The following is an 18,201-nucleotide window of genomic DNA, read 5'->3' as shown; positions in this document are numbered from 1 at the left end:
ATCAAAAAAATGACTCAAATTGCAAGTTTCGTATTTTTCCGCTAGGTGCCTTTGGTATCTCCCTTAATAACCACTGGTAGGATGGTTAACTAGGTATTATTTTTGCGACAAGCGATTATCGGTGCGCGTGGCCTTAAAGTAGTCGGCCAATACCTACTTAATTTTTCATTTGACTAATGTGTATTTTAATATGATTCGATAGATGATTATTCTGAGACCCCCCCCAATTGTCACGAATATACTAAACATGCAATGAAACCTAGTAATGATCGGTGGGTAGTAAAAATGAATAAAATTAGGCCAAAACACGTGTGCGATATTAACAAATTCACAACGACATGAGCATACGTGTAAGTAGGTCCTAAACTGAAAAAATCCACACCCTTATTTATTGCAGAGGCCGTGGAGAAACGCGGGAAAAGTACAAGGGATTTTAGGCTTTGGGCGCGGATATTCGGTGTAATTTTCATATTCTTTAGAAGTTTTCCACGGTGTTCATTTGGGGAGCAAAATATATCCTGACGTTTTGGGAGTGATATAGGTTGCACTCTCGAGGGGAAACTACGAGGTTTTGTGTAGAACAGATGGAAAGTTATGATGGTTAACTTACTTTTAACTGAGAGACTAGGTATTTTAATATAAACACAGTTACCAGTATTATAAGAAGGTAATGCGTTTTTGCGAACAATGTTAAACTAACGCTCTTCATTATTATTATTATTATTGTTATTAATGGCACTACACCCCCCTGCTACATGGCTTTCCACCATCTCTTTGCCCTTGACATGGGGGTGAGGAGGTTCTTTTATACTCTGTCCAGCCATCAGAATGGTCAGCGTCATCAGCCCTGCGGTTTTGTTTACTTTTCTACACACATGTTCGTTTTGACTAATTCATTAATTCATTTTATCCTCAATGACTCTTTGGGTTGCAAATAAATAATGTTTTTGTACATAATTTGGAAAAAAGTCTGAAAATATTTGTACGGAGCGGGACTTGAACCCGCATCCATTGGATTCCGGCTAACATATTTTACCAACATTAAGACATCCTTAGCGTGCATTAGAATGCATAATTTTTAAGTCTTGTGACTTATTCAAAAAAATAGTTTCATTAAAAATAATACCTATTTTAATTAATGAACTTAGCATTTAGTGGGCGAAAAGTAAGTTAAGTCACAAGGAGTTGTTCAAAATACTAAGATGATAGGAATTATTCTACAAGCGCAGACAATAATATTAATAACCGCGGACTGATTAACGAATCTCTTCGATTTACCCATTGTCAATACTAAATACTAATTGTATATTATCCACGCCCCTTCACCACAGACTAGTAAGTTAGATTACACATTTGATGTCCCCCTTTGAATATTAAATAATTCTTGTTTATACTTAGTTAATTAAATGAAATAAGTACGCCAGTGGATTATTCTTTTCATCCTACTATTCATTTGTATGCATCGATTATTGTGTTTAAGTCCAGTAAAGAACTCCCTAAAAGGTACCAAACGAAAATATATCTAAAGAAGAAACCTAAACTAAATGTTTAGCAGTTCCGGCACCATTCCGGTGAATCAATAATATGAAAACTTTAGATAATAATATACTAATTACAAAATATCTGCAAGAATTTCCAAGCAACCAAAAGTTGTATAGGTACATATTATTATAAACCAATTAGGTTCAAGAGAGGTTTTTGTAAGATTTTTCAAATGTGTGCCCAATATAATACCTATATACGTACGAGTATGTATGTAGATAAAACAAAATAGTTATGTAGTAGATACTATCTAAAAAAATAATACCTATAATAATATCAATTATTGTTTTATAGGACAGAAAAAAATGACCAATGGTCAAGCACTGCAAATAAAGTTATCGTTGGAAACTTTCTTCATTAGATAAGATTAGGCTTCGAGTAAGGCCGCTTCACGAAATAAAGCAAAGGCCGTTTAGCTGTATGGCGGCTATCACTCGCTTTACGATTGCGGACATAAAAATATACAACGTCAGATGGAAATAGCCCAAACTGGATGGTGGCACGCGATTTTCATCGTAGGTATAGGGTTGGCGATGATTTCAGACATGTTCAATTAAATTCAACGATCAGATCAGTGTTGGATTTATTCATTTATAACTGAGATTTTTTAAAACTTAGGTATAATAATATAATACTTTTCTAACTTTGACGTCAATGGAAATAAAATCAGGTCACCTTATTTAGCGAGACCATCTGATATTGTGTTAAATTCAAATTGATTTAAGTTTTGTTCTTATCTATTTAATTAGTTTTTATAGACCCGGATTTTGGCTAACGACATCTTCAGGCACCGTGCACACTGACTGTACTATATAATTTACATAAAATGTAGTTACGTATTTACTGCTTACCTAACTACTTACCTACTAAATAGCATATATTATAAAGGTTGTGAAGAAGTAAAATTTGTAAGTAAAGAATTATTCAGGCATTGGCAAATTATTACTCTTTCTGTAAATGGCTCGTATCAATACCAATCATTCAATCAATCAATGGGTGAAGACGAAAGATGCAATGTGTTAACATTCAATCGTCAACTATTTTTTTATAATTATTCCTCGGGATGCATAAGAACGAAGTACTGGTAGAAGCCGCTACCCTTACCTAGACCAACGACACGCGTTAAAAGCTTGAGTAGCCGTTTGTTCAATCATTATATACGTTTATATTAAATTATATATAATATATTATATCAATAAAACGGTTCCATTTCGATCACTAAGTATTATTGTATAAATGTAATGTTACGTGACCCTATGTGAGCATACATTTTCGATTTCAATCTTCCACCTCAAAAGATCGCCAAAATAATCTAGATGATATAACTTATATAAACAATTCAGAGTATCGTGTCAATCACACCCCTAGTAAAAATAATACCCAAGGACGGCAAAAGGTCAAGCGTGTCTATGACTATTAGCATAAAGCCCAGGATGCCTTATAATCACGTTAACAATGGGATCCGCCTTTCATATGAATATGACCTCTTTGTTATTATATCACGTAAGTAATTGTAGACCATATCGACATGATTTGTATTAAATGTGAGACATTTCTACGTGAATGGATGTAAATAATAGATTCGGTAGGTAACTAAGAAGTTACAATGGTTTTGAAACAACGTTTTTGTCAATTCTAAAATATGTTAGAATTGAGTCGTATAGTATCAAAAGTAGAACTGTCGCAAATATATCGAAATTTAACTAAGTATGCCAAATTATTCTTCTGACCATAATGTACGACTAGCAATATAATATTCGAATCAAAATCATATCTGTATGGTATAAAATTGTGATGGAAAATAGGGCTTGGTATCAGAATTAGAACTGTTCAATACTTTGGAAACAAAAGTAGAACTGTTGAATTTGAATTGAATTTCTAATTTCTAAATGTAGAAACATATTTCATGCTATTATAACACTAAAAAACCCAACAAAAGGTTTTTCGTCATTTTCTCGAAATGATGAATAACGCACAGATCTACCTTTGATACTATACGACTCAATTAACAAAAAAATAATATTTCAAAGCATTATAACAAATTTATACCATGTAAACGCTTATTTTAATAATTGGAAATAATAACAATTTAATAATTTCTGCGATTGGCTGTTAGAAAAGTAGTTGGAAAGTGAATTTTTGGCCAAAATAACGGTTAATGGAGAAGATGCATGTCTGGGTATCCGTATTAATATACCGGTAATTATAACATTTTTTTTAAATTTATGTATGAGTCAGAGTATAGACCTAATAGGTTGAGCAAGTGGCTAACATCCATTTCTCGTAAAAACAAAAATCTGTTAATACAAACCTCCGCTCTATGGAAACCCATATGATCCTATTAGGACATGGTTAAAAAAAAATCTATGACGATTAGACCTAAATATTATGACCAAGAATAAATTATTGATATATTATTAGAATATTACATAGTTATAAAATATTTTTAATTGGTGCCCAGCGGCGTAGCTACCTCATCGCGAGAGTATGAAAAGCATTGGGGGCCCATCCGGATTAGAGGCCCTAAATCTCAGTCCGTTAGTGATTTATTTTTTCAATATCATAACTACCGTCCACATAAACTATAGGTTGAAAATAAATCCCATATAAATCTGAAAGAAAAAAGCAAAATAACGGGGAAAATTTTGGTATTTTATTTTTAGAAACCATGATTTTCACATTTGAGCCCAATATTTTTATAGCTAAGCTATTTTGATATCCTAACAAATTTAAGATTCAGATAGGTACTAGGTATAATAATCACATAATTTAATAAATATCAAAACTAGTTTCATTTTACTCAAACAGAAATTGTAGCCAATGTCTATATTATGTCTATTAATATGTGAGTAATATGGTATTTTGTTTGAAATATTAATATATAGTCGTTACATAAAAAATCGATTTTAATAATTAAAACCATTAAAGTAAACAGTGTACTTAAACAATATTTAAATAATATTAAAGGTAATAATTAACTGTTCAAACTGTTGATTTACTTTTAGAATTTCATTTAATTAATGTTCATATTATCTTAAAAAATGCCTTTAGAATGTTTAGTATAAATATCTATATTATTGAAATTATTATATATTATTCTGTACCATTTGACAATGCCTCTTTGAAGCAGATGAAACTGGTCCTGATTATCATCAAACTAACTGGAGTTAGTACTAGACGTGGTATTTTATTTTAAGTAATGAATGATTAGTTGAATATCGTTACTTTAACATCTTTCAGTGTGATGGTAGGACGAGAAATAAAATGACAAGACTAATATTCGGTTAGTTTATTCTTTTTAACCTCGTTACAAAACATTACAATTTTATTGTTGTGAATAAAATAGTTAGTATTGTCGAAAATGAATAATATGTGTTGAATAAAAAATAATTTTTGTACAATATTTATTTATTTAACTAAGACATTATTAAAATACTTCGTTATAGAATAGATTAATAACCTTAAATCCAAAGTATAAAAAAAACTCATTTTCAGAATGTACCTACTTAATGGCATTGATATCGATTTAATTAAGGCATTTTATAGTCAGCAATTCCACAGTAATAGACAAAACGTTTTTCCGATTTAATTTATCTGAGAACAGTTAGAACGTAGGTTCCATCTACCCTTAACTAATATCCAGCAACCCCATTCTTTGCCAGCTATTACTATTACTGGTGAGTCATTTATTGTTTTAATCAGAACATTTGTGATAGTCTGGGGTGGAAATAAAATGGAAAATTATCTGATCGTTTAACTAGTGAAATGCCAGACGGTTTTATATGTAGCCGACGAGATTGGGTTTTAACACGTAATCAGAATGCTTAATGTTTATTCGTCCGTTTTAAAAAGGAGTTTCTATGAATGAAATCACTGAAGATAATATGAATTATATCTCCATTATTTGAGTTAGCATTTTACTTCATAATTTCATAGTTTAATTTTTATATTTTTCTACGATAATAGCTTTTTACACGATTATCAAGACTAATAGATAAAAAAAATGGTTTAAAAGCTGCAATAAGTAGCGACTAAAATCTAACTTGTGGAATTTAATATTATTTATTTATTAATTGCTTTGCTTGACTAATTATTATTAAGGGTATTAGCGTCACATACAACTTCATTCACTGTGTTTTTGTATACTAATATACAATTTGTTAGATTATAAGTTTTGCCGTACTTATATATTATTATGTGAATCCATCATTATTATCATTAGTCATTACTATGGATTGCAATTTCAAACAGATGGATTGTTTAATGGATTAGTATTTCTAATCCTGGCCTCTAATATTTTTCTATGTTTATAACATGAATAGGTACCTATAAATCGTTGATAATGGAAATAAAATATTAACACAAATTTCACATTCAGTAATTTGTTTTAATTTAAACTAAGTAGGAAATAAAATAAATAAACGTAAAAATTCACACGTTTTAACGAGTATTTTTTAAGATAATCATTAGGAAATTGTCTTTGCTGTTTAGACGAAGACACTGGCTTATAGATATAAATATAAGAATGAAAAAAGATAAATAACGAAAAATAATGTTATTTCTGAAAATAATAGACAAGTAAAGTATGTAAGGGTAGATGCTATTTTCCCATAAATATTGAAAAATATAAAGAGTTTAATTCAATATATTTGATATTGATCGAATAATAAATTAGATTTTTTCTTAAATTGATGCTTGTTTTTTTATTCAATATGATAGTTAGTCCCAAAAATCTGGGATTCCAACATTGTTACAATCGTGATTACAAAATCGAATCGGGATCCCGGATCCAGGAAATCGGATTGCGAGCCCTAATCATGACTAATGCTGATGTAAGTGTATACTAATGAGCCGAGTTGATGCTTACCCAAGATCTGGGTGGCGCCGGAGCGCTGGGCTGGACTCCCGCGGGGTGAAGTTGAGTAGCAAACGCCATGCGAAACGCATTGCCCACCAGCGCGTTCAACTCCTCCGCCTGCGAACAAATAAGAGAAAACAGAACATAAATACCGGTCAAGAATCAAAATTATTACACATTATTTCCATCCCCCGACTGACATCTGTTCAAGCCCCTTGGAAAGTATACCGTGGCATAACGAGCGAGAATAGCCATTCTAAGTTCTACCGAGAGCGTTCCAGGAAATTTCCTAAGACTCTGGTTATTGATTTCTTCCTGTCACTAACGTATTAATAAAATTTAGGTATTGCACTTTAAGTCACTTTAAGTACGTGAAGTAATATAGGAAAAAAAGTAATATACCTAAGTACATTACTATAATATTATGTGCCTAATATAAGTTTTTCGACATCTTGACTATTAACTATGTAGTTATCAATCAATTTTAAGATAGTATGGTATTATATTTGTTAATGACTTGAAATAAAAGAAGTATGTAGGTCTAAATAATTACATGAATAAGATTTTTTTTTTATGTTTCCTGTCCGCCAATTGATGCGGCTGTGTAATAATTTATAATTACGCATTAGGAATTATTTTTTTTATATAATTTATAACAAAAAGTAATTCAAATTCAGGAACCAATTTTAAATATAATGAAAAAACTGTATTTTATAATATCATAAAGTCACAAAGCCTGCTTTTAATCTGATTTAACGATTATTTAAAATTGAGCAAGGAAAATGGCGGTTGCTTTTGAAACGGGTTTAACAGAAGCGCATTAATGCAATTAGTATAATTAAAATGTAATCATTTAAAACTGGTAAGTAATTGCACTGTACTCTCATATTTTAATAACGACTTCGCCGATTAATTGTATGGATGCGTCTCGAGAGCTTATTCCGTCCCATCATTGAGCATGCCCTCAAGAAATAATAATAAATATAATATTAACACTGTGAATTCAGAAATGAAAATAATTAAATTTAATTAAAAGTAAAGTTGTTTTGAGCATTTTAAGTACGAGTCATATAGTTTCAAAAGACGTTAAGGTGAATGCGCCGTTTCTCATAACATTTATAATTAATAACTAATAACTACGTATCCAGAAACATTAAAAAAAAAAAAAAAAATTTAAAGTTAAAGATAAACTTACAATAAATAAAAAAACTTTATAGAATAGTATGCATTTGTTAAATGACACCATATTATTGTATCGTGATGTTTATTATTAAAATTTAGTTCATTAATAGTTTTATCTAATCCAGGCATTAAAAAGATTTTTGATTAATGTGTATTTAAAAAAAACATGTTTAATCAAAATCCTTTTTGTTTATTTTATTGAATCCAGCTTCACTACCTAAATTACTAAAAGAACTTTATGTATAAATGTGGCATAATATAAATGTACCTAATGAGGAAACTTTGTAATCGGCGAGAGTGAAGTTAACACCTACTGTAAGGCGTAGTTAACATTGTTTAAAAAATACTGTCACTTTTCAAATATTTATCCAGTAAAACGATATTTTTCAAAACTTAATTGGCTATTTTTTATATGTAAATCGTTAGAGGTTTTACAAAATGTATTTATTAACAGCTCAGTTTATACCAAAAGTGGAATTAGTTACCTACCAATCTTGACACTTACTATTTATACGATTCTTTCTTTGATATTGATATTAATTCACTGGACACACCAATTGAAATATTATTGACACCAACACTTGATAATATATCAATTTTATTATTTGATACGTAGGTATATATAAAAAAAAACGAAGGAAGGTATGCAATGGTAATATATACATATTAACAAGGTTTGATACTGGGTTACTCAACTGTGAAATATTTTTAAAATAAAAAAATGTACTAATAATAAATAAGTAACTATTAATCCCCCAAATGCTGAAATATCTCGCGGTTTTAGAGAAGAAGAGAATCTTCAGGGCCCTCGAAGGGGCCTCAATCCTTAGTTATAAAATCGCTGGTCTACAAAGTGTCACATTGTGAAGTAGAATAGTAGATACGTACATGCTTAGCATATCCAACAATAATAGATGACCGTGATTGTCTTGGCTTATATTGATAATCCCGAGGGTAGACGGTGTGATTTCAGATGGCGACATCCAATTTTGTATTATACATTTGATACCTCCACGTTTCTACGTGCGTGGAGGACCCCTTTATGGTTAAAGTACGAGCGAAGTTATGGATGCCACATTCATGTTTCCTATATTCCGCCAAGCCAAAGTTCTTTTATCGCCGCCGTATGAATATAATGCTCTTTAGTAATTACTACAAATGTTGTTTCTTTTGGGCTCAATTCTTTGAAATCCGCTGTAACTTTCAATCTACCTTGCAAAAAGGTAACTTGGACGACCCTTACGGTAAAACCCAGGCAAAAACCAAACATTCTGCTGCGGGCAAGAATGATAGAGAGGGGTGGACGTTCAGGGGTAGATTGAAAGGGACAGCGATAAAGCCCAAAAGAGGAGACCTAGCCGCGACACGGTAGGTGTCGAGGCTGGCGGGGTAGTACCACCGAGGTCGTTGGATAGGACTGTGTGTCCTCGCGAACCATTCCTAGGGTTTTCGCCTATTGTGAAAAAAATAATTTCAGCGTACACGTGTTACGAACGTGGAAGGATTAGATCCTTTAGATTTTAATTGACAGCCTAGGCGCCCATTTAAAAAAATTTAGGGCTGTTCAAAATTTATAAACTGTGAAAACTTAATAATTGTGTATTGTGTTGTGTATGTATTTTTTTTTGTTTTTGTTGTGAACCCTAATTAATAATAAAACTTTCGGCAACGATTTGTGCTACGAACAACGTGCGTTCATCATTTTACCATCCCGTCAATCCTGCATTTACCCCCAACTGTCAAGACCTACCGTACACTGAACGTGCTCTACCGAACTAAAAACCAGCTACTATTGACCGCCTTGAACTATTCTGAGCTAGTCGAAGGGTGGAAGCTGGTCGTGTGGCTCCCGCGTTCTGCCGACGGCACGCTACGAGGGCATCATTAACGTCGGGCCGACCGGAGAGTCGAGCGCGGAGATCGGATCGGGCTGTGCGGCCCCGACTCCCCTCCCTACCCGGACTTCCGGGGTGTCACATTATTGCAAATACCGTATTTTATGGCAAACTATATATACGTTGGAACATTATTAATGATTATAATGATACTTTGGTAAAGCTCAAATTCATCTACAAGGGCCATTCCGGAAAAACTAAAAAAATATATAATGGGTGTTTTTTTAGAGGTGTAGAACTTTAAAATTAAATAAAAAACATAAAATATGTGGTAATGGACATGTTATTGGCTTTATTCGAAAGATGATTTTGTGCCATTAGTGTTTAATATGATTTCGGACACATGGGCGCCGTGGCTGACTCGAAGAAAGCACAATCTGGAGTCCAATTTTCGACCACTTTTTCGAGCATCTGGGGCCGTATATCGGCAATAACGCGGCGAATGTTGGCTTCCAAGTCGTGTATCGTCTCTAGTTTATCAGCTTAGACTAACGACTTCACATATCACTACAGAAAATAATCTAAAGGTGTTAAATCACATGATCTTGGAGGCCAATTCACAGGTCCATAACGCGAAATTACGTGCTCATCGAATGTCTCCTTAAATAAATTGATTGTGGCGCGCCCTGTGTGGTATGTTGCGCCGTCTTTTTAATACCACAGCTCTTCCACATGAATGCCATTCAATTGGAGAAAGAAAAGTCAGGTATCATGTATCTATAGTACTCTCCATTGACTGTCACGTTCTGGCTGGCATAATTTTTGAAGAAATATGGACCGATGATCCACCAGCCCATAAAGCACACAAAACAGTGACGTTTTATGGATGTAACGGCGTCTCAATAATGGCTTGTGGATTTTATTCACTGCAAATGTGGCAATTTTGCTTTTTGACGTAGCTATTCAACCAAAAATGAGCCTAATCACTGAAGAAAATATTGTGGTGAAAATGTACTGAACTGAACCACGATTTTAGAAATAAATTTGCACAATTTGCAACCGTTGTTCTGGCGTAAGTCTATTCATGGTAAAATGGCACACCAAATTGACCACAAACCAGCTATCATTCATCAGCTGTCAAATTGGCTGTCGCTGGAAAAAGTGCTCTAAAAAAATACTCCTTTTATAAAAAAAGCGTTATTTTTGTCTATGTGACAAATATAGATTTCGTGTGCCGTTTATGATGCATTAATTATATTCTTATTTGATAACTGAGAATTAATAGGTAAAGGCGTCGGAGTGGGTTCAAAGATACCACTGAAAACCAAACACCTCCATTAAAATGTTTCCAGCATTCTCTCAGCGTTTTAAGTCATGCATCAGGTTTCCGAATTATGCACGACGACTTACTGGCTTTATCGGTGCCAATAACCGAATCAATTGTGTATTAATTCGACTGGCCATATATTATATCCAGATGTATAACATTGCTATTAATAGTTGGCAACTTTCGGTAAAAGACTACCTTCGCAGAGAAGACGAATTTTCCTAGTACAGAGGTATATTTAATCTGGATAACTTTACAAGTAACAATTTTGCCAAGCAACCACTTATCGTATCTCTAACAATACAAGTCAAACTAATTTCCGTGCAAAGTAAATCTCTGAAATTGCTCTTTAGTAAACTTGAGTGTGTAAATTCGCAACTTCCGCCCTTATCTAATAAATTCCACCCCTAACCTCGCCAACTGTTTCAAAAGCGAACCAAGAACATTCAAATAATTAACAATGATTTGCATTGGATTGATTCACTTATAAACATCATCATCATGGGCTGACTCACTTGCATTGCAATACCATCCAAATTGAAAAAAATAGCTTGCCGTCTCATCCGAAGAGGACCGACCGTCTATCTATACTCTACCTAAAAATGATAAGCAGATTTAAAGTCTGAGGGCCCAAAATAGTCATATAGAGCTTCAACACAACTTCAACGAGATCATATAAATCGATGATGGTGTTACCTTTGCCAACTTATGGATACTCCGTAGCCGTCGAAAACCTGACAACAAGAAAAGTCTGTATGCTCCATTGGAAGTGGATAAGCAACTTATATTATTTATCCCCGACAGCAGTGTCGTCCCGTGGGGGTAGGCAGATTGAGCGTCGCTTGGGGGCGGCATTCACCTAAAGGGCGGCAAATCGAGGAGAATCATTAGGTATATATAGAAATAGCAACCTAAACTTAGTAATAACGGAAATATCTTTATATTATGTATATTATATCTGTATTTATTAGGTAGGTCTATAAAAGTTTTAACAGGACCTTTTTTGTCGGGTTCCCGATGTATAGTTTACTTCCGTTGTCTTTGGACGTCATGTTCTTTGTGAACAGCAATGACACGTGCATACCTTATTTAAAATTTATTCAAATATGTATCTACCTATCTGAAACCGTAGACTCGCAATATTGTATATTGAAGAGATATGACATTTAAATTAGATTTAGTGGTATACATATATATTGTTAGTAATGTATCCATACAACATATTTCTTAGATATATGAGTCAGGAAAGGATGATAAAAAGTAGGTACTGAATAAAAAAAATGTGGCAGCATTTTGGCACTGCCTAGGGGCGGCATTTTGTTTAGGGACGTCACTGCCCGACAGCACCGTTTAATAGATTTTCTCACCTTGTCAACAATAATTCATTTTATTGACCAGTACTATTTAAAACTTAATAAAACATATAGTTATGCAATATGTATGATCGTACACAGTATACATACAATACATGGGGAGTCTCCACAATAAGTTTTAGCGAATTTTGAATACGTAGGTACCTACTATGAAACTGTTACTTTCGTATCCTATGTTAGTATCTCCAAAATATTATTATCGGTGGTAATATTTCACGACCTACTCATTTTGCCAATCCACTCACTCTTAGGTTTCGATCCCCCGGTTAAAACTAATGCATATTACTAAACATTTTGGAGTCCTAGGCAAGAAATGCTATAATATTTGTTTTAGTATATATTTAGCTAGTTTTAGCTAGTTTCTAAGGAGGTACCTACAAGGTTTGCTATCTTGGGATCCCGAATGATTTTATAGATTTTATAAGATACTCTTCGTCTTCGAAAATCTCAATATGTACCTAGGTGTAAATATTATGTAGGTTACCTACTAAACTAATATATACGCTTTGAATTTATAATTTGTCATAGTAAATATAAGTAAGTATGTATGTAAGTGTCGTATATGGGTAACATAGAACCTTCTAGTTTCTTCATTTCGTAATTTATATAGTCTGACCAAACCAGTAGCGATTTTATTTGCAAGTAGGTAGCTTTTTTCTCTTTGCCTAGCGAAGCTAATGAGAGACTACGAGAAGGGCCTTTAGTATGACTGTAGAGATGCATCATTCAATGTAAGCTTTCAATCCAATGTAGTATTTATTAGAAGTATTAATGATGTTATTCATAATGTTATATTTTATCTATATCATCAGCCGTTGCCAATTTATTTATGAGTAAAAACCAAGTAAAAGTCTATCTTATCTCCGAATGCAGTACATCTATGCCCCGGAAAATGGTAGAATTATAATATGATACGCCATACATTTCGGTCCACCAATTTTGAAACTGTCTGCCAGAATTACTACTACTAGTTTCACCAAGTTTTTGTTTCTTATTTGGTGCAGTCATTTTTTGGGTAGATGAAATTGTTTTTTTAATTAATTAATTAGTTTGGTTCTTTACGCACACATTGATATTAGAATTGCTCCGATCAGATGAGGCGTTCTCTCGCTGCAGCGGTCTCGTGCAGTAAATCGATCAAAATTAGTGGTTCGCGGCGCGGCATTCCCGCCGCCTAATGAGGTTAGTGCGATAATATTATATGTGACGCATAAAATCCAAAGACCGACTTATACAATTATATAATTTACAATAAACGTAATGCTTATTCTTGAAGAGTATATTCCTGCTACAGTGCGAAATCTTTACGGTGATAGGCGGCGGCTTGGAGAGCTAGATCCCCTCCTCTCGCGTTTCAGTACTTTCAATACTTCGAAATCAAAAACCGTAGACAAGATACAACACGAGCGCCGCCGCCAGGTCTTACGTTAAAGATTTCGCAGTCTATTTTTTATACGATGCGATCTGTCATTTATTATTATTATTATATGTTTTTCCTCGTCAAACGCGTGCCATAGGTTTGCCACCGCTGACCTATATCTTATATCCAATAATTATAGTATTTCCATCGCTCTTGTCAAATCGGGTTGTCTCGCTCGGTCCTCATCGTGGTTTCTGATTTTCGAACCTTACTTACAAAGATTACCTTTTACCTACTAGTAAGCATATCCTTGGAAAAATCGCAAGGATAAAATAATTATTTAGAGAGTGCCATATCTTCTCATTTTCTTTAGTCTATATTACAACGTACGACCTATTCTCAGATGAGTCTCCATCCGCCGAAGATATTATTACTTTGCCAAGTAATAAACTAAAAAGATAGATGCCTCTGAGGGTAATTTTCTTTATGGTATAAATTAATATAGTATGTCTCTGAGACTGTAACACCTTCAACACCGACAGGAGGTTTATATTAAATAAAAAAAAACGCACAAAATGAAATTTAATAATACCCACACGTATGACAGCATTGCTAATTTATTAGGTTATAAAATATTATTTTCATCAGTATATTTAGTCGTTCAGAAGTTGAGGACTTATGCATGAAAAATCCGCAAAGTTTATATACCTATAAGAAAATTAATATTTGTGGCATTTTGATGCACTATTCTTTGTAGTCATATGGCGAATGATAAAATACTTTTATACCATATAATTGTATCTCAATTGAAACCAATTGAGAAAATCCGCCAGGATGAAACCTACCACTGGTCTATAATAATTATTGCGGAATTACTACTAATAAAACTTATAACTAAATATTTTAAGTGTTTGTTATAAATAATAATATCTCCCTTTTACTTTCGCACATTTATATAGTAAAACATTCTATTGGAGTTTATAATTGAATTCAATCTATATTTCCACTACAAAATTTCAAAACAAAATAAAGTCGGAAGTAAGATTATGAATGAATAAATGGCCTTACAATTCTAATTGATATAGTATAATAGATAATAACAATACTTTGAAATATATCGATTTTTTATTGAACTTAAGTTTCTAGGTATATTTTAACTTTGGATGATACTACTATACCTACTACCATAACTTACATTTTGGTGAAAATTATGTTGACTATTAATAATAGAAATAATTTCACATTAAAAAATAACTTATTTGTACAAATTGTTTTTGATAGTATCATGCTAAACGGACGAAACCGGGGCTAATCATTATTAAAAACATGTGAATTAAGTATTCAATATAATATTAAGTATATTAAATTGATATAAAAAATAAAAATAACGAATGATTTCATTAATGTAGTTGCAGGAATATTAGCCTCCTTTGTCTAAAACGTTGATGCCTTTAATTTTCTAATCACATAATATGGTGTATGGGGGGGGGGTATATTGATAAACACCTTGTTAAAAATGACATTGCATTTTTTCTGTTTACACTCTGCCCACGGGTATACCATAAAACCTGCTCTCGATAATGTACGAAAGACTAACTACAGCATAAAGGCCGGCCATAATTTGTTCAACATACAATAATTATTTCATATTCATTTACCAGATAATATCCACTAAATATACACGTAGGAGTACTAATTAACATACAAACATCAATTAACATGTAACATGTATTTTGTGTTAATCTCAGGTAGTAGGCAGTTGTCGTTTTTGAACTATAGGCCTTTTGTGTAAGGCTTAAATCTTAATAATACTTTGCATAACTTATTAAGAACAATGAGTGAGTATTTTAAAATTACTTTTGACAAATTAACAGCTTAATAAAAGTAGTTTCGTATTTTAATGAAAGTTTCTTTTGTCTATAATATGATTACATGGTAAGGGTTATTAAAAAATCTTATTTTCACAATGTTTTTATAACCATACATAGAGATAAATATTGTTTATTAAAATTTGTTTGTATTCTTACACCGACCGAATATTATAAATAAAAGGCTAATGGTTGTTAACAAAATAATATAACGAAAAATGAAAAGAAAGATATAAGAAACATTATAAAAATTAGATAATATCTAAACATTAATTTAAAATAAACAACATAATAATAAACTATACACCTAATCAAAATGGACCCTAACTTAATAAGTATGTATATTATTTTATAAAGCAACGTCCAATTAAATCGCACTTAAAGTGGACACTAAGAGAGAGTTTTAGACACGCAGAAGTAAAGTGATGGAAATAATAGATTTAAAATTAATTTCAAAAAACCAAAATGTATATTTGGTACTTAAATAATAATGATATGGGTCAGTTCTGTACTATTAGAAGGAAACCACTTACTGTTTTTATACAAATATATTTTCAAAAAACTTTGAAAATACTTATATTTTCAGAATACATAATATCGTAAAATACAGAAATTGACAAAACTGTGATTGATTAAGGCTATTTATTGTAGGAGGGCAGAATAGGTAATGATGAAGGTGTAAGAAGGTCAACTGATAGATGAATAGGTATATGGCATCTTCCAATATAATAAGTAATAATATATTGTATAACTATAGACCGCACATACTGGCGCCTTATAAGGAAAATAGAGCCGTAGCCTGCAGGCTATTAGGTTGGTATAAAGAAGAAACGAAGCTGGCTACAGCATCGTTTGGAAATCGATACTTCTTTAATACGAAATGAACCTACGCTGTTAGGTACTCTGCCCATGTATTATTCTACGTTTTATCTTTAGAATTTTCTTTTACATTTTGGTTTTCTAGCATACTAATAATGTGTAGGTTTTGTTTGTGTCAGTCGTATATAAATCTCTATACGAGATTGAAAATTCTGAAGATGGCTTAGTAGCTTGAAATATACGGCAATACGTAAACGAGTCAATATATCAAATAACTTTATAATACTAGATTAACGAGGCGTTGTTTTAAAGTAATACTACATTACGAAAGAAACTATTCTCATATTTCTGCAAAAATGTAATAATATCGTAAGTCACTTATGGGTGAAAATAAAACAAAGCATCGTAAAGCTTTTAATCCTTATAATTGAAAAATTATCTGGACCGGCTTAGAGCGATTAAAAAACTACTACTAATAATTTTTATAGTATTGGTAAGTTGCATTGTAAAGTAATCAGAAACAACTAACCTCCACTTTGACCAAAATATAGTTGAGATTATTCATTTTTTGGTGTGACCAAAGTAGGAGTCCTATTTACATACGTGGTTTTGAATTTGGTCAATATTTATTGTGATCACTTCAAATTGTTGGCAAAGTTTTACTATAAAGAAAGACGGTTATTTCGTATATTCAGATTTGGGAAGCGGCTTCAACTATAATATTTAATATACCTATTCATATTACTAAAATGATGGTGATTAAAATAGTATAATAATAAGTGTTGTGTGTATGTAAATATGCATGTAACTTACTTACTCACTGTGACTAGTCGCGTGCATTCAAAATGTCATCGTCTCTATTCAGACGGGCATTATTTACAATAATGCACGTGTGTTTACTGAACTAAATTACATTATTTTTACACAAATAATATACGAGAGTGCTCGAGCGTTTGCGCTGCAAAGTAAACGGTAGAAGGTACCTTCAGACATATTTACTTACCGTCTTCAAAAATGTAGGTAGATCCGTAGGAAAATGTAGAAGCGGCGTTAAAAGGTATTAAATATACTTAGTTAGATACTTATTTATAAAAAAGATAATGAGATACCAGCTTATTACGAATATCTTATTAATTTACACAATATTAGTAAAATAATTAATTGTTTAATATTGGGTTTCGTCCTTAGCTACTTTATTCTCATAGGCTGGCGGAGTGCCTTACAATTTTGTATGTATTATATTATATTATGTTTTATAGTTCTTTACTTGAGTCCAGAGACGTATCAACTGTGTATTACAGAGTTGAAAGAGTAGTGAAAATTCTACAAGACGATACATCAGTGAAACGGCAAATAATTTTCAACTATAGGCGCGACGAAATTTTGGACTCTGGCATTCGGAGAGAGAACGTCGAGCTGGGAACATGTCAATTTGTTTCGTGACGGCGACGGGGGTATTAATTCTTAAATTGTGTAAAGATGACTAAAAACGTTACCTATTTACTTGAAAAAGAAAACATGTCAATGAATATATTATTATTGTTACTAATAGAACAATAAACAGAACATTAAATGGACGCATGTTGGATTTATATGTCAAATTATATTTCGTTCGGCATGCGTCATTTGCACCCGCGACCCGCAATCCGCGCATCGCCTAGCCACGATCTTTTTAGACCGTGTCTCAACTGAGGTATAGCATTAAAGAACTTGCGATGGAATTACTAAAATGTAGATATTATCCACAAAAAAACTGTTTTAAAATAAGCATTCGATCACGGCTTTTCCCACTTTATTATTTAGAATTTTTATGATTATTCTTCTTATTTTCTACAAACATAGATTTTTACATATAGGTAAGTATATCGACAAAAATATATTACAATTAAAATATAATAATATGCAGCATTAGAAATAACTAATAGAAGTAGGTTCTAATAATGAAATAATAAATAATAATTATCTTAGCCTAACACAGTCAAAAATAGAAAATAGTCAAAAGAAAATACTGAATATGTGAATAATTCATAATAAGCT

At 32.3% G+C, this 18,201-nt stretch overlaps 1 protein-coding gene across 4 annotated transcripts in view; it reads right to left on the bottom strand.

Moving 5' to 3' along the window:
* The window catches only part of LOC147079175 (EGFR adapter protein-like), a 325,930-nt gene that overhangs the window by 12,120 nt on the left and 295,609 nt on the right, over nt 1-18,201 (bottom strand). For all 4 annotated transcript variants that reach the window (XM_085953990.1, XM_085953998.1, XM_085954007.1 and 1 more), the window contains one exon: nt 6,410-6,517. In XM_085953990.1, coding sequence (XP_085810116.1) covers nt 6,410-6,517 — 108 coding nt within the window. The remainder of the gene's footprint in view (nt 1-6,409; nt 6,518-18,201) is intronic.

This window comes from Rhyacophila brunnea, unplaced genomic scaffold (assembly GCF_057557595.1).
Source record: "Rhyacophila brunnea isolate RB1 unplaced genomic scaffold, BYU_Rbru_1.0 scaffold_10, whole genome shotgun sequence".
Lineage (NCBI taxonomy): Eukaryota > Metazoa > Arthropoda > Insecta > Trichoptera > Rhyacophilidae > Rhyacophila > Rhyacophila brunnea.
The sequence above is the reverse complement of the archived record's forward strand: the minus strand, read 5'-3'. Positions and strand labels throughout refer to the sequence as shown.